We start from the raw sequence: 21,217 nt of genomic DNA, 5'->3' as shown, positions 1-21,217 counted from the left end.
AAGTCAGTGATGGAAGTTCCATCCTGTGTCTGGATTCAGCTTTAAGAGGCCACCCTGCCTGTCCCTGGGCTCATTTGTCTTACTCTAGCCAGTGGTCCCCAACCTTTCTGGCACCAGGGACTGGTTTTGTGGAAGACAGTTTTTCCACAGACTGGGGTTTGAGGGAGTCGTTTTGGAATGATTCAAGTGCATTACATTTATTGTGCATTGTATTTCTTACTATTATTTCAGCATTTCCAGCTCAGACCATTAGGCATGAGATTCTAGAGGCTGGGGGCCCCTGACCTAGCCTTCCTATTGGAGGCATTTCTGCCTCTGTCCCAGGCGGGGCTGAAGGTTCCTTTAGCCTTACACCACTGCCGCCTCTGACCCCACCCCCCCCCCACCACCCCAGGCTCTGATGCCCTGCGGAGGTCATTCATGACTCTTCGTGCCCCCAGGTGCTGTCGCTTCAGCACAGTGGCTCCGACTCCTCCCATGCCCAGTTTGCTGCCTATTGGAAGCCGGTGCTGTCCATGGACGCTAACTCGTGGCAGCGCTGGCTGCACATGCATCGCCTGGTGCTCATCCTGGAGCACGACACGTGGGTATCCCTGGTCGGGCCACAGCCGGGGTGGAGGAGCAGGGCGCGGGAGGGACGCGGGGTGACGGGGAAGGGAGGCAGTGGATGAGCCTGTACCGACTTGGCCAAGGAAAGCTCCAGCCATCCTAGCCCTCCTGCTCTTGAGCCTCCAGACCCTCAGACAGGGCCTGGAAGAGAGAAGTAGCAGCCTGTCCCCCTCCCCCACGCCTGGGCCCGGGCCGGCTGACCTCACCGCACACCCTCTTCCAGGCCCATCCCCAAGCACCTGCACACCCCGGGCAGCAACGGCCGCTACAGCACTGTCCAGTGCAGGATCTCGCACTCCTCGCTGACCTCCCTGCTCCGTGACTGGAGCAGCTTCGTGCTAGTCGAGGGCTATTCCTATGTGAAGCTGCTCTCCAGGTGGGCGCGGTGATGGCCCCTCCTCCCCCCATCCCGTGTCTCTTCCTCTCACCCCAGACCCTCTCCCTCCTTCCTCCTAAACCCATCTTCTCCCCGCCGAGGGCTGCTCACGGACCCTCCATTTCTCCCCAGTGCCCCAGACCAGCCCCCCTCCTCCTTCTACATGGTCCGCATCATCTCCAAGGCCCCGTGCATGGTGCTCCGCCTGGGTTTCCTCATCGGCACACCAGCACAGGCTCGGCACAAGGTGAGCGGGGCCCCAACTCACTCTCCGACCCACGAGCCCTGGAGTGTCAACAGGCTCCTTCTCCCCAGCACTCCCGGGGCCAGTCGAAGGAGGAGCCCCCCAGACCAATAAGCCGTGGGGCACCAGGCTCTCCCGCCTCGTCTGTGGACCCCTTCTGCATGTCCATAGCTGATGGGAGCAGGAGGTTGTGATCACAGTTTCCCCTCAGATTGTGTCGGACTTGAGGGAAGAAATCCTGCGCCTGCGTTTCCCCCACCGGGTTCAAAGCAAGGAGCCAACACCCAAGGTGAAACGAAAAGGGCTGGGGGGCACTGGTGGGGGCAACTCTCCCTCCAAGTCCCCCCCAACGCTGGGGCCACAGCAGGCCCTGTCTGACCGGCCCTGCCTTGTGGTCCTGCATAAGCCACTGGACAAGCTGCTCATCAGGTTGGTAGAGAGGGTGAGGACAGGCCAGGAACATGAGCTGGGCATGAGTAGAGGTCAATTGGGAATTGCCCTTGTTGCCCAGGTATGAGAAGCTGCCCCTGGACTACCGGGCACCCTTCTTGCTGACCCTGGAGCCACCGGGGCCACTGCCCTTGGTGTCGGGCCGCTCAGCCTCTTCCAGCCTGGCATCACTGTCCCGCTACCTGTACCACCAGCGCTGGCTCTGGAGCGTCCCGTCAGGACTGGCCCCTGCACTGCCACTCAGCGCCATCGCCCAGCTCCTTTCCATCCTCACTGAGTACGTCACTCAACCTACCGGGCCACGGAGGGCAGGGAGGGAGCAAGCATCAACGCTGGGCTTGGATGCTGGCAGAAAGCCTAAGCCAGACATGGTCCCTCTCTCTGCCCTCATCTCTGAGGCCCCCGCTCTGCAGAAGAGCCAGCACAGAGCTGACACGCTGCTCCCCTACCCACCACCTTTCCCCACAACTTGGTGACTTTGGCCCCTGGTTCTCATTTGGCCCCTGAGGGACCAGTGGTTTGAACAGGGCCACGAGCAGACAAGTCTGCCTGGATGGCCACTGGAAAGTGGGCATCTTAAGTGGCATCGGAGGCCAGGGGTTGTATGCTGAATGTCTCTCCCCATCTCATCCCGTCCCACTGCTGCTTCTCCGGGGCCTCAGAGTCCGGCTCTCGGAAGGGTTCCACTTCGCCTGCAGTGGGGAAGGCATCATCACCATGGTCCTGGAGCTCCCGATTCAGGTACGTGCCATCCCTCACATCCCACCAAGGTCCATCGTCATCCCAGGGCTACTCACCTCTGAGCGGGTTCGGCACTGATGGAAACACTGCCTCATTGGGACCCTGTGGCCTGAGGCCAATCCCAGGAGTGTGGCGAGGGGCCTAAAGTTCTGAAGGCCAGGGCTGGGGTGGGTCTAAACTCTCCCTTCCTGTCCCAGAACGAGCCCCCGGGGCAGGCTGCGGCCAAGGAGAGGCACACGTGCGTGGTCCAGTACATCCTCTTTCCGCCTCATTCAACCTCCACCAAGGACAGGTGAGGCCCGACCCCCCGAGCCACTTTGCTCCAGTTTCCCTTCCCCCTGCTGCGCCCTGAAGGTCTGTCTCCCAGCCTTGAAAGTCAGGGCAGGGGATACTGTCTTTAGACGCTTCATGGGGCACATACAGTGACAGAAGGCCGTGTGTGAATTGTGGCTGTCCTGTGAGCCCTGGCCTTCCCGCCCTCTGTGGACCGACTCCTGACCAGGTGGTGGTGGGTTGGACTCTCCTTTCTTCCAGGCTTAGAGTCCTTCCTCCTTTAGCTTCTCAACAGATGATGACAACGATGTGGAGGTGGAGGCCCTGGAGGGGGACTCGGAACTCAACCTGGTCACCGAGGTGTGGGTGGAGCCACAGCATGGACGGGTGGGACCCGGCCCTGAAAGCTGGAGGCACCTCCAGGACTTGACGTACTGTGAGATCCCTCGAGCTGTGAGTGGCCTCGGAGGACCCCACCGCTCCCTAGTCCCCTGGGAGTAGCACAGCCTGATGGCTTCCTGGTCCCTCTCAGTCTCTGTGTTCTGAATGTCTGTGTTGGTGGGGCTTCCTTGAGAGCTGGAAGCTGGGGTTCACGCCTGCCCTCTGCTGCTCCTCCCCTAGCTCCACCCTCGGGACGCTGCCTGCATAGGCTCCATGCTGAGCTTCGAGTACCTGATACAGCTCTGCCAGAGCAAGGAGTGGAGTCCCCTGCCCCTGGAGCCAAGGGTCTCTGCCGGTCAGTGGGGAGGGGCCTCTGGGCAGGAGCAGGGGAGGAGTGGGGAGAAGCCAGCTGCAGACGGGAACTCCAGGCCTCCCTGCGCTTGTCTCCCCAACCCTCACCACCCTCCCAGGATTGGACCAGGGAAGAGACGCCTGCGTCCACGAGATCCCCTTCCGTTTTGACCTCATGGGACTGTTGCCTCAGTGCCAGCAGCTCCAGATGTTCTTCCTCCTGCTTTCCAGAGGTGGGTGAACCTTGTGCCTAGAGAGCCAGCCAGCCAAGGGGTATTAGAGCACCGAAAGCAGATGAGTCTGTGAAGGAGCAGAGGGTGTCGGGGGCGGCGGCTGCAGGAGGGCCGGGCTGGCCGGGGCGGAGCCGGGGGCACTGGGCAGCAGGAGGCCCTGGGTGCTGAGCGGAGTGTGTGTTGGGCAGAGCCAGAGGGCGTCCCTCCCGCCGAGGGGCCATGTCCCGCCAATGACATGGTGCTGTGCCTGCTGCATGGCTGCCTGGGCCAGGAGCTGAGTGACCGAGAGCTCCCGCTGCCCGCCGCCGACCAGGCGGCCTTCCTGCGCGAGGTGCTTCGGCGGACCTGCCACAGTCCAGGTGAGCCCCCGCCTCTTTCCAGGCACCAGACTCGACAGAGCGATTCCCGTCTGGGTTCTGGCCTCCCCTTTCCCGCATCTCAGAGCCCTGCTCTCTCCCATCCACCTCTACCTTCATTGTAGGTCCAGAGGGGCCACCAGTGGGGGACCCTGGGATCCTAAAGGATCGAGCAGGCAGCGGCGCCCAGGCCATCGGAGACCCCGGTCTTCCCACCCTGGTCAGCACTGGTGCATCAGGCCTCTCATCATGGTGACCTCCTGCCGTCCCCACGTGCTCCTCCCCAGCTTTCTAAGTCTGGGCAGGCTCAGTGCCGCCCGCCACTGACAGGGTGCCGTCGTTCCTCTTGGTCGCCAGTGTTGCAAGCTGTCCCTGAGCGTGGAGTCGCGGGCAGAGGAAGGAAGTGGGCATTGGGTGGTCCCTTCAGGCGGCTCTGATTTTGCTTCTCTTGTACAGAGTCCAGGCCCTCCTGAAACTCCCGGGCCCGTCAGCTCTGCGCAGCCCCCTCAGTGGCGCTGCTATGCAAGGCTTGTGACCCCCCAGCATGTTTTTCTGACTTTCCTCCCCGCGACCTTCTCAGGTACTGACTGTTGACCTCTCCCACGCATCCCCTCAGCTCCCTCACTGGCCCGCCAGGCGGCTCTGAGTTATGTCTCACTTTTCTTCTGCAGATGTCCTACATCTGGCTTCATATGGCCTAGAGGGACCCCCTCAAGAGGAGATGAGGCCTAAGTTTGACGATTGGAATGGGGCCCCCAGCCTGAAAGATCTGGCAGGAACGGGGGTCACGGTGACAAAGTCCCGGGTCCCCACCCTCAGTGTCACCCCAGCCAGTGGTAAGTCTGCTGACTCTTAAGTCAGTTAAGCAGCAGCAGGAATGGGAACAGAGGGCTGGATGCCATGGGCCACCTCTTGCCCACAGACAGTGCCCAGAATCCAGGAGAGCTGAGCCCACCCTTCCGTCAGGACGTACCAGCTTACCCTGGGCGCCAGGCTTCACAGACAGAGGGTGCAGATGGGCCCCGGACCCGGTGTCCTGTTTACATCTATAGCTGTTCTCTGGAAGCATTGAGGGAGCAGATGATTGGCATGCAGCCCCCTCAGCCACCCCGAGATCTCGTCTTCCGGTGAGTGCCCTCTGTGTTGACCTAGGTCCTTTCCCAGCCCCCAGCCAACCATGGCCCCCAGCCATGGCTCAAGGGGAGAGACACACAAGTTGATGATCAGTGTCAGGAGCTCAGCTTCTTGGCCATGTCCTGCCTGCCCAGTGCTAGACTTCCTTCAGTGCATCAGCTGAAGTCTCTGGGCCGTCACTGCCTTTGGTAGGGACCTAGGGACAATCCACTGGAAGGTGGGGGATGGTTGAGTGTGGGCTGTCACTGAGGGGAGCTGGCCAAGCCCTCTCTTTCCTTCCATTCCTAGGACTCAGTTCCTCGACCAGCCTTCCCTCTCCTCAGCCTGGATGGAGCCCAGGCACAAGGGGGCAGCCAGCCACTGTGCCTTGCTACAGGAGCATGCACAGCGATGCTACGTCCGCGGTGAGCGTGACGCCGTGGCAAGGAGGAGCCCACTTTGCAGATTACGGCCATGGGGATTGGAGAGGTCCTCACAGAGCTTGACCTCGTGGCCCCTTCTGCTTCCCCCAGGGCTGTTCCGGAGCTTGCAACAAGCACAGAGCGTGACCTCGCAGGACCTGCTGATAGCAGTGGATGCCTGTGAGGAGCTGCTGCAGGAAATAGACATCACCCCTTTTCTGCTCGCGCTGTGTGGCCACACTCGGGGTTTGCCTCATGCACCCCCAAGCCCTGGTCCTCTCAGCCCAGGGCTCTTCAGCAGCAGCATGGAGGAGGGCCCCGAGCCTCGGGAGCGAGCTGTCCTGGCTTCTGAGTCCAGGTTGGGATGGTTCTTGAGTGATGTGTAGGGGGCACACAGATGAAGCCCCTGTAGCCCGGGGCCTCTTGCCCTGGGGAAGCGACCAGCCATGCTTGGCCACTGCTTTCCCACCTCCTGCCCAGGCTTCTGTCTCCCATTCAACATGGGCAGCAGTCTCCCCATCTTACTCTCCTGGTTCTCCCAGCTTTCCTGTTTTGGTGTGGAGTGTTGAGCTAGGTTAGTGGTGGGGAGTTGCCAGTGGCCATCAGAGAAAGCAGAAGCTTGTTCCGAGGACATCCAGATTGTAGTGATAATGCCCTAAACTGCTGAGTCTCACACAGACAGAAACTGTTGAGTGAGAGAGGCAGGCAGGCAGACAGCTGTGTGTCTGGTGTCTGCAGGGGTCCGCGCTGGGGGATTGGAAGGAGCAGAGGGCTGAGTACGCTGGTGGTGCCCAGTTCCCTCTCTGGAGGTCTGCATCCCCCGCCTTTCATGCCCCCCAGATGAGTGCACTTTTCCCACCAAACCTTGCTTCTCCACCTGGGTCTCTCTTCCACGATGAATGACCTCTCCCTCCACCCGCTGAAAGCCAGGAGTCAGCCTTACTCACTCCTCTGTTGCACAGAAATGTCCAGCCACCAAGCAATATGGCGGTTAGAGCGGAGACGGGTGGGTGGGTTCTCCCGGCCTCTCCTGCGAGCATCCTGTGCTCAGCACCCTTCTGAGAGGCGGAGGCAGACCATCGTGTGCTGCTCCCACTTGGGAAGCAGGCTCCTCTAGGACACGATGCTTCCTAACGCTTCACTACCCCCCACCCTGCTCAGCATAGATACCGAGGACCTAAGCGAGCCTGAGTTTCAGAGCACCCGTGTCCCTGGGCATCCAGACCCGGGCCTGGAGATCTCTCTGACAGATGTCTGCCAGCTCAGAGGAGAGGCCCATGATGCTCTTCACAGCCTCATCCAGGTGAGGGCAGAGAGACAGAGCCCTGGCTGGGCAGTGGTCCCTCATGGTTGAGGGTGTGTAGGCTCAGCTGAATAGCAGCTGACATCATAGCCTTCTAACCCCAAACAGGAGAAGTTCCTGGAGATCAGCAGTCTCCACTTCCGCACCGTGCCCTCCAACCCCCACTACTTCTTCTATTGCCCTCCATCCAGCAGGCGTGAGGTGAGCGGCCATCTCCCTTACCTCCCTCCCTCCCTCCCCACAGCCTGTAGCCCCTGAAAGCCTGCTTGGCCCACCCAGATCCTCCTGATCCCTGATGCTTGGTCCCCTGAGGCCCCACCTCAGATCAAGCTGTCCCTTTCTCTTGCCCAGGATGAGGGCCCCCGGGACACAGTCGACAGAAAAGTCAGTGACTTGGAGTTTTCAGAGGCTGAGCTCATGGGAGAGGAAGGTACATAGGCCAGTGGGTACAGGGGTAAAGGCTGCTTCCAGCCAGCATCCAGGGCCTCCGCCGCCAGCCTCTCCTGTTGACCGCGTGACATGTGTCTCCAGGAGACGCATCTGCCTGCTGCGTGGTCACCGAGAGTGACCCAGAGCTGGAAGTGGAGTACCGCGAGAGCCGTGAACCAGACCTGGGGCCTGCTGGGCTGGACTCTGCCTCGCTGTCAGACGCAGACACCGTGAACCCGGACGAAGACTCCTTCAGTATCCTGGGGGGCGACTCCCCCACGGGGCCTGAGAGCCTGGCTCATGACCTACCGCCGCTCTTCCTGCACCTCACTTGCTCCGTGCGGCTGCGTGGCCAGCACAGCTCAGTACCTGTGTGCAGCCTGCCCACCTGCCTGGGTGAGTCTAGAGGTCCCCAGGGGAGGGCCACAGGACCTGGTTCAGCCTGCCTGCCTGTCTGGGGGTGGGAGAGAGCCTCTGGGTATAACTCTTTAGCCCTAGACACTTGGAATCTGTGCTTGTCCCAGGGCTCCAGTGACCCCTAACCTCCCCCCTCTCCCAGGCCAGGTGCTTTCTAGCCTGGAGGGCCCCCCCATTGGAGGCCGAGTTCCTCTGCGGGACCTCAGTGTCACTCTGGACGTCTTTGTGCTGACCTTGCCCCTGGAAGTGGAGCTTCCCCCGACCTCAGATCCTCAGCACCACAGGTGTGGCAGCAAGTTTGGTGGGGGATCTGGGGCCTTGGGATCCTTAATGGGAACCATTAAGGAGTTTAGGGGTGCCTGGAGACTAAAGGTACCTTAAGGATTCCAAGAAAGGATTGCGGAGGAGGCCTTGGGAGGATGATAGGTGCTGACCTTTGACCTTTGCTCCTGTTCTGTTCAGGTCAACATCTGAAAGCAGTGCGTCTTTCCCACGGTCCCCAGGGCAGCCATCCGATGATGGGCTGGGGCCCCCACTTCCACCTCCAGGAGAAGACAGGTATTTCCTATCTCCCTCTTAGACTTCCTTGCTCCCCATTGGTTTTTGTCCTCTGGAAACCAGTACGTAAACCTTTCTTCCAATTAGGCACCCAGGACTGTCTAATTTGGCCACACCCCACAGACTGGCTGTTGAGACCACCATGAGTGAGGTGAGGGCCTTCCCTCTCCCAACCTAAGTAACCACCTCTCAGCACTGTAACTGATACCCTTTCCATCAGATGGTGATATAAGACACCCCCTTTATTCTGGAGTCCAGTGAGGCCTATCCCAGTCTGTGAGGCAGAGTCTCTTCCAGTGTCTTCTGATGGAGTACAGTGATGCCCCAGTCGGCGTGGGGGGTGCCCCTCACCACTCCCTGCATCGCTCTCTGACTGTAGATCCGCTGGCTGCTGGAGGATGAGATGGTGGGGGCGCTGCGAAGAGGGGGCATCCCCCAGAGCCCGGCCCTGCACCGCGCAGCCGCCCACATCCACAGCTCACCTGGACGCTCCACCTGCCTGCGCCAAACACTGCCCCTGAGTTTTGTGTTTGGGCCAGAGCGTTCTCTCACACAGTTTAAGGAGGTATGCTGCCCTCGAGACGCTCCCTGGTCACCCTGGGGCCTGTCCTTCCCCAGGCTGCATGGATAGAACCAGAAGGCCCTCTCTCAGTTGGAGTCCACCTCCTCACCCTGTGGTCTGACTCTGACCCCATGCCTGGCAGCTCACCCTTGCCCCCAGGCCTGTTGAGTCTTGGGCGAGTCACTGAGCCTTTTCATAACAACGGGGATGCTAGCTTGTGCTTCACCGGGTGCTTGTGAGGGGTCTGATGAGGAAGTGTGGGGCCCACCAGTAGGGAGAGCTGCTCCTGCCTAATCTCTGCCCTTGGCTCCTGCTCCCTAGGAGTTCCGCTGCCTCCACCTCCCTGGTCATGTTCTTCTTGAGGACCCTGACAGTGGCTTCTTCTTTGTGGCAGTGGGCCAACAGGCAGGTGGGTCCCACAGGGAACTTGGGACTTCCCCGGCCTGGGCTTGGCGCAGCCAGGAGGACAGGGCTGAAGGCCTTGAAGGGGAGGTGAGTCTTGCCTGGGCTGACCTGCGAAAGGAGCGGGTGGTGGTGGAAGTATGGGGCTGTGCTCCAACCTGACCTCCTGACCCTCAGGCCCTGACAGCCAGCCCCCAAGCCCCTGGCTCCCCAGAGGATTCTCAGAGCCCCCTGCTCATCAGTCTGCCCAACCTGCCCCAGGGAGGTAAGAGAGGGCTTGCACCTCCCTGGCCCTGCACCCATGTTCAGAAAGCGTCCTTGGCAGGATCGAGAGAGGCTCCAGGCTTTCCCTTCTCTTCCCAGGGAGCCAGCCTGGGCCCAGCCGGGGACTCAGTCTCATGTCCAGTCAGGGCAGTGTGGACTCGGACCACCTAGGTACGTTGGAGCAGAGCAGGGAGGACCAAGCTGATGGGAAGTGGACTCAGGGCCGCATAGGGAAAGGTCTGGGCAGGCCCATCAGTAGGGACTAACCCAGGGGGCCCACCAGGCTGGTGCATTTGGGGCTGACATGAGCCTAAGGGTGAGCTTGAACTTGAGCACGTTTGACACAGGCTACGATGGTGGCAGCAGTGGCTCAGACAGTGAGGGCCCCAGGGGCACCCCAGGTGAGAAGCCCCCTTGCATGCTGCGGACCCCGCCCGGGCCTCCGCCTCCACAGCCTTCGCTCACAGGCCTCCCTGGACCCTGCCTGCCTGACTTCTGGCTCATTGTCCGGGTGCTGCAGGACCGTGTGGAAGTGTATGCACATGCAAGGTAAGGAAAAGCTGGGCCCTGCACCCTGACGCCGACGTTAGCTTCTCCCTGGTCCCACAGCTCCCCTCTTCAGTGTTGTTAGAAGGCTAGACTTGGGACTCAGGTTTTGGGTAGGGATCTGACTTGTGCTCTGAGGCTGGGGGCTCCTGACCAGTTCCCACAGGTTGTAACAAAGCATATCACTCTGCTCTTCTAATGGAGTTGAAAAGCTGATGAGGATTTTGGCTCCTAGCCAAGCATTAAGAGAGTCTGTAGTTCACAGCAGCTCAGGAGCTGTAGGCATATAAAAATAAGGAATAATAGGTAGTATTTAACAAGTACTTGCTATGTGGCAGGCACTGTGCTGTTTGTTATATGGATCACTCATTTGATCCGTAACATACCTGCGAAGTATTATTATCCTTATGGTCAGAATGAAGAAACTCCAGCACACATAGGCTATATTATGCTTGCTTAAGGTCCCACTTAGTAAGCAGCAGCGTCATACTTAGGCATCTCTAATCATGGGGGTGGGCATGTTAAGAGAAGGGAGGCCCACCATTCTGACAAAGAAGATCGGAGGATAAAGAAGAGGTGAACTGCATGAGGGAAACCTCAGGTGGTACCTACGTGGAGGCTGTGAGGCCAGCCTGGAGCCCAGGCTTCCAGAATTGCTGTTGAGAATTCCATCTTTCCTAGTTCTCTTCATGTTTACTTCCCCTTGTCCAGTCCTCCTTCCTTTCCCTCCTCTTGGTCCTTCGTCCCATGACCCCCTCCCGGCTCTCCCTCCCCACTGCAATTCTGTGTCTGATGTATCCTCCCAGGAGCCTGATTCGGGAGGATGGGGGGCCAGGCGCCGAGTGTCGCCGCCTGCAGCAGCTCCTGGTGAGGCGAGTTGGGGAGATCTGCAGGGAGGTCAACCAGGTAAGGGGCAGGGCTCTCCAGGCCTGGGGTGCAGCCCACATGAGGAAGGAGTTTCCAGGAACTTGACTTTCAGAGGCTGTTGATCCAACTTGGACGTTTTCTTTGACCCTTAGTTACTGGGATGCTATTACTCCCCAGTGTCCTTACAACCTGAGGAGCTCTCCCAACCCACCCCCAGAGTGGGTTACTCTCTCATTCCCTTCCAGTGACTGTGAGATGCTCCCTCTCATTGCACTCAGCTAGCATTAGGGATGAGATAATGAATTAAGACAGAGGGAAGCTTATGTCAAATGGGGAGAGATGGATATGAAACAACTAAAGCACACAAATTATTTCCGCTGCAATTGTGAAGGCTTCTGCAGAGGAAAAGCAGAGACTGTGAGAGCACTTAACAGGGATCTGACCATCTGCAGTGTCAGGGAAAGCTGGGAAGAAGAGATTTTTAAGCTGAGATCTGAAGGGCAGTAAATAGATTCTGGCAAAGAGGAGGGACAGATGTCCCTCACTGGCTGCAGCGCCCAGAGCTCAGTGACTGTCGGACACCATCTCTGAGCTCCCAGTGATTACTGATGCTCTTTTTGACCTCCGACCCCCGAGTGATAATGGGCATTCTCTCTAGCCTTTGATCACCCCCTCCACCACCACCAGCAGAGTATGCAGGAGTATTTCAGTTCCCTGAGAGCTGGTTCCTTCTTCTCTCAGCGGCTGCTTCTTCAGGACCTGCATGACAGTCATGTGTGCAACTCTCTGCTGGTGGCTGAGAGCGAAGAAGACCTGTGGCGTAGTGAGACCCCCTTCCACTCCCGTCAGCGGGTACCACTGCCCAGCGATGGTGAGTCCCACTCAGGAGCCTTCCTTTACTGAAGATTGCTGAGAAGCTGGGGGCGGACCAAGTAACTCACCATTACTTGGTCCTCGGTGCCAGGTAATACAGTGGAGAAGAGGACCGAAAAGGATCACCAGGTTTGGCTGCCATGGAGTCATCAGTGGCTAGTGAAAGTGCTTTCAGTGGAGACAGGAGTAGGAAACCAGAGGAAGTGGAAACATGAAAGGATATTAGGCTGGAGGAGCCGGGAGGCACTCCTCTTTCAAGTCGCCTGGCAGTGAAGGGAGAAGCAAATAGATCCGGCAGAAACTAAAGGAAGGTGGGAGGCAAGGCAGGAATTTAAAATAAGGTAGAGACTTGAGCATGTTTCTGTCCACGGGAAAGAGCCAGCAGAGGGGGCACCATTGAAGAATACAAGAGAGAAGGGACACGGAGCAGGCGCCGCTGTGGCCTGTCTTCCTAAGGGCATGCTCTACTGGCCCTGCCTTGTTTTCTGAAATGACCGTCTCGCCCCTGCTGGGTGATGGCTGGGGCCAAGGAAAGGGCAGGGGATGGTGGACAAGTAGGCCAGCTCACAGGCGAGAAGCCCGGAGGGGTGCAGCCTGAGTGCCCATAGGATTTGCCCTCTGATTGGCTGTCCCTCTAGACAGGCAGGCACAGAAACCTTTGGGGTTAGGAAACACACGCTCATCTACTTGAGATGGGAATCAAAATCTCCACACTTCTGCTCCCTTCTCTTATTCCTCATGACCTCTCACCCCAGCTCACAGGAAAAAGCCAGATTGTGCCATTCCTTTGCCGTTCTCCCTCAGTTCTAAAAGTCACGTCAGATCACTCCTTATCTTTAACATGCTTGGCAAGTCTGTAGACAAATTTTCCTAACAGCTACGGGAGAGCGTGTCTCTCAGCACATCCTGGGATGTGTTCCATATCAAAGCAGAATCCCCGTGATTGATGGACTTCCCAGGGTTTAGAAGACATCTTCTGCAAATTGAGTATGAGCTGCGACCGCCAAGCACTCCTTCCCAGTGGCTCCCAACAGCTCAGGATGTGAGACTAGTCGGAGCCCAGACCCAGCCCTTCCTCATTTTAGTCTTTCCATATGGTTTCGCTGAAACCCTTAGCAACCAGCATTCCAGTCCAGACTCTGCAGCCCCCTGGGTGTCCTGTACGCTGCTCACATCTTAGAGCAGCTTCTGTGGGAAACCAGATTGCCACCTTGACCTACTGGAAGGTTCCTCATCAACCTGGAGGGGGTCGGTCAAGGCCGTGGGCTGCAGCCACGGTCTCTTGCAAAGAGCCACCCAACCCTTCGGGTTTTCTGGGCCAGCTGTCCTCCAGAGCAAAGGGCGTAGTGTTGCCCCTGCCGTAGGGGTATGTGAGCAGTCACATACATTCTGTTTTAGTGGGGTGTGTATTATTATTGCACTGCCCAATGAGTACATGAGTAGGATATGTCCTGTATTAGATTCCGACAGGCTCAGAGTGTCCTGGCAGCATCCCCAGGACTATGCTTTGCCTTTCTTGACACCTCTTCTTAGCTCCTTCTCCATGTCTTCCTGAGATAGTTCTGAAAACCTCTGTGCTATGACCTGTCTTCCTAAGAGCTTATCTTAATACCCAAAGCGACCATCTTTCCCCCCGCAGAGCGATCGGCCAGAAGAGTCGGGGGTTGAGGACAGGTAGGCCAGTTCACAGGTGAGAAGCCTGAGGGCAGAGGGCTGTGTCCCGTTTCTGACCCACCATCTCCTGTCCCCCAGATTATGCTGCCGATGAGAGCTGCGGGCCCCGAGGGTACCTGGCCGCCACGATGCAGTTTGTCCCTGGCCATTTCTCCTGTGACGTCGTATGGGGAACCGTGATTCGAGTCCACTCACGCCTCAAGATGGGACCCAGCATGGGCGTCTCTCGGGGTATGTGATTGGCATGAGAGGGCAGGTGGAGTGTAGCGGGGTCGGGGGTGGGGGTGGGGAATCTGGAGAAAAGAGTTTTCTAAAACCAGGTTCCCCCTACAGCCATCCAGGCCCTACGTTCTGTGCTTAATGCCTTCTCTGTGGTGAACCGGAAGAACATGTTTGTTTATCAGGAGCGAGCAACAAAAGCTGTGTACTACCTGCGGTATGTGGGTCCTGGGAAGCCGGGCTACAGCCTGGGGCAGTGGAGGAGCTGTGGTCCAAAGCCCTCCTGTGCCACTCTCTCCCAGGCTCCTGGAGACGTCCTGCAGTGAGCGGCCATGGGACAGTGACGCCCTGCCCCCGTCCCTTGCTCTGTCCCGAAGCCAGGAGCCCATCTGTTCCGAGGAAGCCTCGGCATGTATCCCCCGCTCCCCGATTGCCCCGTGCTCCTGCAGACTTTGCTCCCTGGAGCCAGGCCCTGATCACAGTGTCCCTGCAGGGTCCTCGTTCTCCCCTGGACATGGCATCCAGCCGCAGTTCCGATGCTGCTCGTCCTGTGGGCCAAGTGGACAGACATATCCAGCTGCTGGTGCATGGCGTGGGGCAGGCAGGTGAGGGGAGTGGCCAGATGTGGTTCCACAGTTGTCTGAGACTTCTTATACTAGCTCCGGGCCTCCCTCGAGCAGGAGCTGGGTGGGAAAGGACAGGCTCCTGGGATGTTGAAGGGTAGGACCTATAGCTGGCTAAAATGCAGCCAGACATCTAAACTGACTGAATATGTGGATAGATGGTGGTCCCATTGGCCAGATACTGGGGCGGGTTTGGGATACACTGAACCCAAAGTATCCAGTAGGCAACTGGCTCATTTATTTATGGCTCAATAAATGTATACTAGCCTTGGGCTAAGAATGTTACCGATGAGATAGATGCTATTATTACTCCCACTGTATTGAGGGGGGCACCGAGGCTTTGAGAGGTAAGACTCGCCTGTCACACGCTGAGTAGCTTGGCAGAACTAGAACTTAGTGCTGGCAGCTTCTGATGTACGGCAGCCTGTTTGAGTCTGGGGTTAAGGGATGAGATGGGGTGGCTGGATCCTCTGCCAGTGTCTCCATCTCCCCACCGTGGCCGTGTCCAGGTCCTGAGATCACGGATGAGCTCGTACGGGTTCTGCGTCGGCGCCTGGACGAGGCCACACTAGACGTCATCACGGTCATGCTCGTGCGGAACTGCAAGCTGACGCCAGCTGACGTGGAGGTCAGCTCCCTCCCAGGCTCCCTGCGTGACTCCACTGCAGCCGCCGGGACAGTCGCAGCCAGAACCTCTTTCTTCAGCTCTGACTCCCCTTCCTTCCTTCTCTGCAGTTCATCCAGCCTCCAGGGAGTCTGCCCTCAGAGGTGCTGCAGCTGGGGCTGCCACCCTGCTGCCGGCCCTGGCTTCCCGCCCTGGCCTGGTACCTGCGGCAGAACCTGCTCATCTTCCTGCACTCCCCCAAGTACACGGACAGCAACAGCCGAAACCACTTCCAGGTGAGGCTGCACCCCCAGTCCACACTTGCGTGCATGCTTGCTGAAGTAGCTCTTTTCTACAGATCCCCACCCATGTACCTTTGTGCACCCGTGGACCTCTGTACACCCGGCCCTTAATACCTACCTGTGTCTGCCTTTGCTCTTGCGTGTGCCTGTTCCCCACTCTCCCCGTGGATACCCGTTCCCTGAAGCCTGTGTCCATCTGCCTGGTCTTAGTGCTCAGAGGCTCTTCTCTCCGCAGCATCCACTCCCGCCGCAGGGTGGCCTCCCCGACTTGGACATCTACTTGTACAACAAGCCTGGAGGACAGGGCACTGGGGGCAAAGGTACAGCACAGCCCCTGGGCCCGTGGCGCCACGGGGTGTGGGAAAGCCTGTTCCTGTCCCGCAGCTGGATGGGGGGTGGGGAGGCCAGGGCCCAGAAGTCGCAGAGCTGAGCTTTCCTTTTGGATTTCTACCCAGGGGTCGCCTGCATCACTCTAGCTTTTGTGGATGAGGAGGGAGCCCCCATCTCGCTGGCATCATGGCCCACTTCTTCTCCGGGGCCCCCAGACCCACTGCAGGAGGAAGAGTTCGAGCAGCTGACTCAGGTCACTCGCTGCCCAGTCCTGCCGGGCAGTTCTTCAGGTGGGGCAGCTTGGTCAGAGGAGGGGGTGTTCATTTAATGCTGTGGAAACCAGGGACACGCTCAAGTGGCCCCTGTTCTTCCAGCTCCAAGCGGGGCCCCACGGCTTCGACTGGATGTGTGGGAAAAGGGGAACATCAGCATTGTGCAGCTGGAGGAGAAGCTCCGAACAGCAGCTCGCCAGGCCCTGGCGGATGCCATCATGGAGCTCTGGCTGCTGCCAGCGCCACTGTGTACAGAGGATACATCCGCAGGTACGTGGAGTCCTGCTGCGGGGAGTCACAGGTTTGCCAGGGCCAGGGCTGAGGGGAGAACCCCAGAGATCCAGGTGAGACGGTGTTCCAGGTCAGGGTGCAAGGAGAGTCTGGGGAGACGTGGCGGAGGCTGCATCTAAGATACACATTCTCGGCTGTCCATCACCTTCTCCGCATCAGCAAGGTGACACACTTGATGGAAATGCCTGTGTGCGGTTGTCACTCGCTTAGATTGGGGGTCTATCACCAGGAACTCCCTACACACTCACGACCAAGAACCCCCTACACACACACACAACCAGGAACTCCCTACACACACACACACACGACCAGGAACTCCCTACACACACTCACGACCAAGAACCCCCTACACACACTCACGACCAAGAACCCCCTACACACACTCACGACCAAGAACCCCCTACACACACTCACGACCAAGAACCCCCTACACACACACACAACCAGGAACTCCCTACACACACACACACAACCAGGAACTCCCTACATACACACAGGACCAGGAACTCCCTACACACACACACAACCAGGAACTCCCTACATACACACAGGACCAGGAACTCCCTACACACACACACACACACACAACCAGGAACTCCCTACACATACACACAACCAGGAACTCCCTACACACACACAACCAGGAACTCCCTACACACACACACACACACACACACACACACACAACCAGGAACTCTGTACACACACACACAACCAGGAACTCCCTACATACACACAGGACCAGGAACTCCCTACACACACACAGGACCAAGAACCCCCTACACACACACACAACCAGGAACTCCCTACATACACATAGGACCAGGAACTCCCTACACACACACACACACACACACAACCAGGAACTCTGTACACACACACACAACCAGGAACTCCCTACACACACAGGACCAGGAACTCCCTACACACACACACACACACAACCAGGAACTCTGTACACACACACACACACACAACCAGGAACTCCATACACATACACACAACCAGGAACTCCCTACACACACACACACACACACACACACACACAACCAGGAACTCCATACACATACACACAACCAGGAACTCCCTACACACACACACACACACACAACCAGGAACTCCATACACACACACACACACACACACACACACACACACACACCCTGCCATTCAGAAACAGGTATAGTATGTAAATACATGTCTGTCTCTTACCAGTCTTAGGGCTGGCTGGGTTGCAGGAACAGGTAGAGTAAGTAAATGGCATGTCTGTCTCTTACCAGTCTTGGGGCTGGCTGGGTTGTCTGAAAAAGGGTTGATGGTCAGTGACAAGAGTCTGTAATGCCTGCTGCTCACAGGGAGTCTCAGGAGTGGGTCGCTGGACACCAAGAGCCCTGCAGGCCGAGCCAGCACCTTTCCCCCCAGCCCTGGCCCTGGCGAACCTGTGACTCCCCCCAGCAAAGCTGGCCGGCGTAGCTTCTGGGATATGCTGGTAATGGAATAAAGGGAGGTGGTGAGGTTAACCTCTGCCTTCTTGCCTGCCTCCTGTCTCCCATCTCTACTCCCTGGAGGCCCTGCCTCAGAGCTCTGTCCCTTAGACAGGAGTATACAGAACATGGCACGTTCCCACTTATACACAGATAGGCTCAGCTTAAGTGTTTTCATTTCCACTTTCCTTGTCAGATCCTCACAGCCTGCAAGATTTCAAAAGGCCTGTTACTAGCGAGGCCACTGAGGATCCGGAAAGTTGAGTAGCCTGCTCAAGGCTGCTCGGTTAGCCTCCAGCTCTTCTGGGTTCTTGTAACTATTCTTGGATGCCTCCATCCTCCACCGCATTCCCCTTCCCAGTAGCCCCTCCTCATTCACTGCATTGCCCCCAGAGTAAAACAGAATGTGGGGACTTGGGTTCCCCCAAAACAACTGACGACATTGTCCTGGATCGGCCAGAAGACACTCGGGGCCGGAGGCGTCACAAAACGGAAAGCGTTCGGACTCCGGGTGGGACTGAGCGGGCAGCTGGCCCAGAGTCTGGGGCCCAGAGACAAAGGTATGTGTGTTGTCATGGAAAGTGTGCTGTGAAGTCACAGGGGTTGTTGAGTGTGTGTGACCATACAGGTCTTGTGTGTGGGTGCGAGGCTCTTACTCCTGCTGTGTCTTCAGACGGAGGACCACACAGCTGGAAGAGGGCGAGGCAGGCACCCTGCAGCCTGTGTTTGCTCGTGTCGCTCAGCACTGGATGGAGTTCATGGTTCAGATTGGTGAGACCCTTCTCCCACCCCCGAGCCTGTGGCCCAGTCCCCAGCCCCCAGCCCCGAGCCCCACCACAACCTCTGTGCCCGGGATCCAGGATGCGCCTCGGTGTCCAGGAGCTCCACTCACATGGTGTCCCGCTTCCTCCTCCCATCCGTCCTGTCTGAGTTCACCACTCTGGTCACCTCAATGGCTGGCGACACCAGTGTCCGCATCTTTGAGCAGCATTTGTGAGTTTGGGATCTCACGGAAGCTGAGGTGGGAGAGGCACTGGCCAGGGAATGGGGCCGTGGATGGTCTGCTTTCTGTCCGTCCCTCCCTCCCACTAGGACTCCTGAGCCAGAGCTCTTCAGTCCGTGTTCCCTTGGACAGCTGGGCCCACCGCCCCGTCCGGCAGCTGAGCGGCACCTGCTGCTTCTGGGCAGGAACTTCTCACAGTGGAGGAGACCCACCCAGCAGGGTGAGGCCACAGCCTGCAGTAGGGGTGGGGGGGGTCTCAGAATGACTGATCCTGTAGCCTCTGACCCTGTGGGGGTCAGTGAGGGATTGAGAGGGATCAGTCCCAAGACCTTCATTTTGTCCCTTGACCCCATAGCTGCCAAAGCCGTGCAGCGCTTTGAGCCTGGAGGTGACGGAAGCATGGGGCGAAATGCTCCCCGGCAGAGGTTCCTGCTGCTGGAGGTCATGGACAAAAAGGTAGGCATGGGGCCAGGGGCTGGGTGGTAGGAGGGGCTCTGTGATCCCACTGACACTGAGTCCTGACTTCCAGCTCCAGCTACTGACCTACAACTGGGCTCCAGACCTGGGCTCAGCCTTGGGCCGCGCTCTGGTTCGCCTCGTGCAGTGGCAGAACGCACGCGCCCACCTCATCTTCTGCCTTCTCAGCCAGAAGCTGGGGCTCTTCCACCACTACGGCCAGTTGGACTTCCCAGTGCGGGATGAAAAGGTGCCTGCCATCTGGGCCCCTCCTCTCCTGGGTAGTCAGCTAAAGGAAGCTGCCGTCCGGAAACAGGAGAGGGGACAGACTGAGAGCAGAGGTCGCAGGGAGGGCGAGTCAGAGAGGCAGCCACGGGGTGGAAAAGGAGGTCTGAGGGCAGAGGCCCCGGACCCGTTGTGAGACTTGGTCTCTCTCAGGAGCCAAACCCATTCCTGCTGCCGACCGTAGAAGCAGAGACCCTCATCCGGAGTGCAAGTCCCCCGCTGAGCCGTGAGCAGGGCCGGCTGAGTGGGTCCTCGCGGGGCGGGGGCCCCCTTCCCCTGGACACATTCCCCTTCGATGAGGCCCTGCGGGATATCACGGCCGCCCGCCCAACCTCCTCCCTCGGCCCTGTGCCCAGACCGCCCGATCCCGTCACCTACCATGGACAACAGTTCCTGGAGATCAAGATGGCAGAGCGCAGAGGTGAGCGTGCTGGGCCGGGCGGCAGGCAGGGCCAGCTGTGGAGCCGGGCAGGAAGAGGGGCGGCTGCTCCTGGGGTCTGCCAGTAAAAGCCTCCAACCCCTAGAGCTGGAGCGCCAGATGAAGATGGAGAACCTGTTTGTCACGTGGCAGCAGCGCTCCGCCCCAGCCAGCATGCCCATCAGTGTGAGTGCCCCACCCGCGTCCTCCGGGACCGCCCTGTGACCCTGCCCTGGCCCCCCGCCCAGTGCTCACTCTCTTTCTCCAGGCTGGGGAGCTGGAGACCCTGAAACAGTCGTCTCGCCTGGTGCATTACTGTGCAACGGCCCTGCTCTTTGACCCTGCAGCCTGGCTGCATGGGCCCCCAGAGACCTCGGGGCCCCCGGAGGGACAGGTGAGGCTCCAGACTCTGGATTTCTCCGGGAAGACCTCTGTTCCTTCACCCCTGATAGGGTGGTTGCCGGTGGGTAGAGTCTCTCTTAACCTCCACTCCAACAGCGGCGCCATCGCCCTGAGTCGGCCTCTGGAAGCCGAGAATCCCCTGCCAACTGCGACTCCTTGGATGGGCCTCCGCTGGGCGCCCGGGAGGAGCCTTGGTTGAAGGAGCTGAGCTTGGCCTTCCTGCAGCAGTACATGCAGTATCTGCAGAGCATGGGCTTTGTGCTGGTGCCGCTGCGGCCCCCCTCGCCTGCCCGCAGGTGAGCCCCTCTCGTCTCCCTGTTCTCCTCTCCTCCTCCATGGCAGGTGAGGGCCCACACTCCCTTCCCCTTGGGTCCTGTTTGGGTAATTAGGGCCATGTGCACATTCAGCTCACCAGGCCCACGCTATGACAGTTCATTTCACATATCCAGATATGTGAGTTTGTTTTCTCCCTCCTGTTTTCAGTTTGGTGCCTTTTCAAAGTAGTAAATGTAAGTCATGCTTTCTTACTCAAGATGCCCCCTAGGCCCAGAAAGCCATTTCCCACCTCCTTAGTGTTTCTGTAGCCAGCTCTCCATCTCCCCGGCCTCCCGTTCTCTCCCCAGCCTTAGGAGGAGGACAAGCCTGCGCCTCCAGGATGTTTCATGCAGTTGCCCCTCTCATTTCTCCGGGACAGACCCCAGGAGGAACTCTGCTTATTGCCCTCCACAGCCAGGTCCCAGCGGCAGGGATTTCTCTGGTGTTCACGTCCTTCCCATTCAGCTATGTTCTTCCCAAAATTCAGAATGCCCTTTTAAAACCAAAGACACTAAGGTTAAATATATGTTTCTAGAGGAAAATTTTAAATCAGGCCTTCCTCCCTCTCAAGTCTCTCCAATCAATAGGCCTGGTCCCTATTTCCTTGAGAATTAAGTGGGACATTTCTTCCTGCCAAAGGCTTTGACCACTGCCCACCCCGCCACCCCCAGCAACAGTTCCAGGAGTTTGTAGTCCTGAGTATGATAAGTGGGTCTCATTGGCTCTTTCTATTTTGTCCTCATTCACAGTACTTCTCTTTCTCCCCTTT

General features: G+C 58.4%; 1 protein-coding gene across 4 annotated transcripts in view; it reads left to right on the top strand.

Moving 5' to 3' along the window:
• The window catches only part of SZT2 (SZT2 subunit of KICSTOR complex), a 52,565-nt gene that overhangs the window by 23,678 nt on the left and 7,670 nt on the right, over positions 1 to 21,217 (top strand). For 3 of the 4 annotated variants that reach the window (XM_025288931.3, XM_025288935.3, XM_044945135.2), the window contains 51 exons: positions 441 to 583; positions 833 to 985; positions 1,118 to 1,232; positions 1,441 to 1,658; positions 1,741 to 1,956; positions 2,342 to 2,420; positions 2,618 to 2,712; positions 2,978 to 3,146; positions 3,315 to 3,429; positions 3,545 to 3,658; positions 3,847 to 4,017; positions 4,140 to 4,234; positions 4,471 to 4,594; positions 4,686 to 4,850; positions 4,937 to 5,141; positions 5,437 to 5,552; positions 5,661 to 5,907; positions 6,711 to 6,852; positions 6,961 to 7,053; positions 7,204 to 7,282; positions 7,384 to 7,677; positions 7,841 to 7,982; positions 8,161 to 8,256; positions 8,344 to 8,407; positions 8,636 to 8,821; positions 9,140 to 9,310; positions 9,398 to 9,485; positions 9,584 to 9,655; positions 9,832 to 10,033; positions 10,837 to 10,936; positions 11,639 to 11,768; positions 13,523 to 13,675; positions 13,778 to 13,880; positions 13,966 to 14,071; positions 14,157 to 14,268; positions 14,796 to 14,914; positions 15,022 to 15,186; positions 15,428 to 15,512; positions 15,648 to 15,812; positions 15,897 to 16,064; positions 17,441 to 17,574; positions 17,963 to 18,129; positions 18,243 to 18,340; positions 18,430 to 18,562; positions 18,662 to 18,792; positions 18,928 to 19,028; positions 19,102 to 19,278; positions 19,467 to 19,734; positions 19,838 to 19,917; positions 20,000 to 20,125; positions 20,230 to 20,429. In XM_025288931.3, the coding sequence (XP_025144716.3) occupies positions 441 to 583; positions 833 to 985; positions 1,118 to 1,232; positions 1,441 to 1,658; positions 1,741 to 1,956; positions 2,342 to 2,420; positions 2,618 to 2,712; positions 2,978 to 3,146; positions 3,315 to 3,429; positions 3,545 to 3,658; positions 3,847 to 4,017; positions 4,140 to 4,234; positions 4,471 to 4,594; positions 4,686 to 4,850; positions 4,937 to 5,141; positions 5,437 to 5,552; positions 5,661 to 5,907; positions 6,711 to 6,852; positions 6,961 to 7,053; positions 7,204 to 7,282; positions 7,384 to 7,677; positions 7,841 to 7,982; positions 8,161 to 8,256; positions 8,344 to 8,407; positions 8,636 to 8,821; positions 9,140 to 9,310; positions 9,398 to 9,485; positions 9,584 to 9,655; positions 9,832 to 10,033; positions 10,837 to 10,936; positions 11,639 to 11,768; positions 13,523 to 13,675; positions 13,778 to 13,880; positions 13,966 to 14,071; positions 14,157 to 14,268; positions 14,796 to 14,914; positions 15,022 to 15,186; positions 15,428 to 15,512; positions 15,648 to 15,812; positions 15,897 to 16,064; positions 17,441 to 17,574; positions 17,963 to 18,129; positions 18,243 to 18,340; positions 18,430 to 18,562; positions 18,662 to 18,792; positions 18,928 to 19,028; positions 19,102 to 19,278; positions 19,467 to 19,734; positions 19,838 to 19,917; positions 20,000 to 20,125; positions 20,230 to 20,429 (7,190 nt within the window). The remainder of the gene's footprint in view (positions 1 to 440; positions 584 to 832; positions 986 to 1,117; positions 1,233 to 1,440; positions 1,659 to 1,740; positions 1,957 to 2,341; positions 2,421 to 2,617; positions 2,713 to 2,977; positions 3,147 to 3,314; positions 3,430 to 3,544; positions 3,659 to 3,846; positions 4,018 to 4,139; positions 4,235 to 4,470; positions 4,595 to 4,685; positions 4,851 to 4,936; positions 5,142 to 5,436; positions 5,553 to 5,660; positions 5,908 to 6,710; positions 6,853 to 6,960; positions 7,054 to 7,203; positions 7,283 to 7,383; positions 7,678 to 7,840; positions 7,983 to 8,160; positions 8,257 to 8,343; positions 8,408 to 8,635; positions 8,822 to 9,139; positions 9,311 to 9,397; positions 9,486 to 9,583; positions 9,656 to 9,831; positions 10,034 to 10,836; positions 10,937 to 11,638; positions 11,769 to 13,522; positions 13,676 to 13,777; positions 13,881 to 13,965; positions 14,072 to 14,156; positions 14,269 to 14,795; positions 14,915 to 15,021; positions 15,187 to 15,427; positions 15,513 to 15,647; positions 15,813 to 15,896; positions 16,065 to 17,440; positions 17,575 to 17,962; positions 18,130 to 18,242; positions 18,341 to 18,429; positions 18,563 to 18,661; positions 18,793 to 18,927; positions 19,029 to 19,101; positions 19,279 to 19,466; positions 19,735 to 19,837; positions 19,918 to 19,999; positions 20,126 to 20,229; positions 20,430 to 21,217) is intronic. The other variant, XM_025288933.3, reaches the window with a different exon arrangement.

Source organism: Bubalus bubalis, chromosome 6, assembly GCF_019923935.1.
Source record: "Bubalus bubalis isolate 160015118507 breed Murrah chromosome 6, NDDB_SH_1, whole genome shotgun sequence".
NCBI classification, from domain to species: Eukaryota; Metazoa; Chordata; class Mammalia; order Artiodactyla; family Bovidae; genus Bubalus; species Bubalus bubalis.
This window is presented reverse-complemented; position numbering and strand designations above follow the sequence as displayed.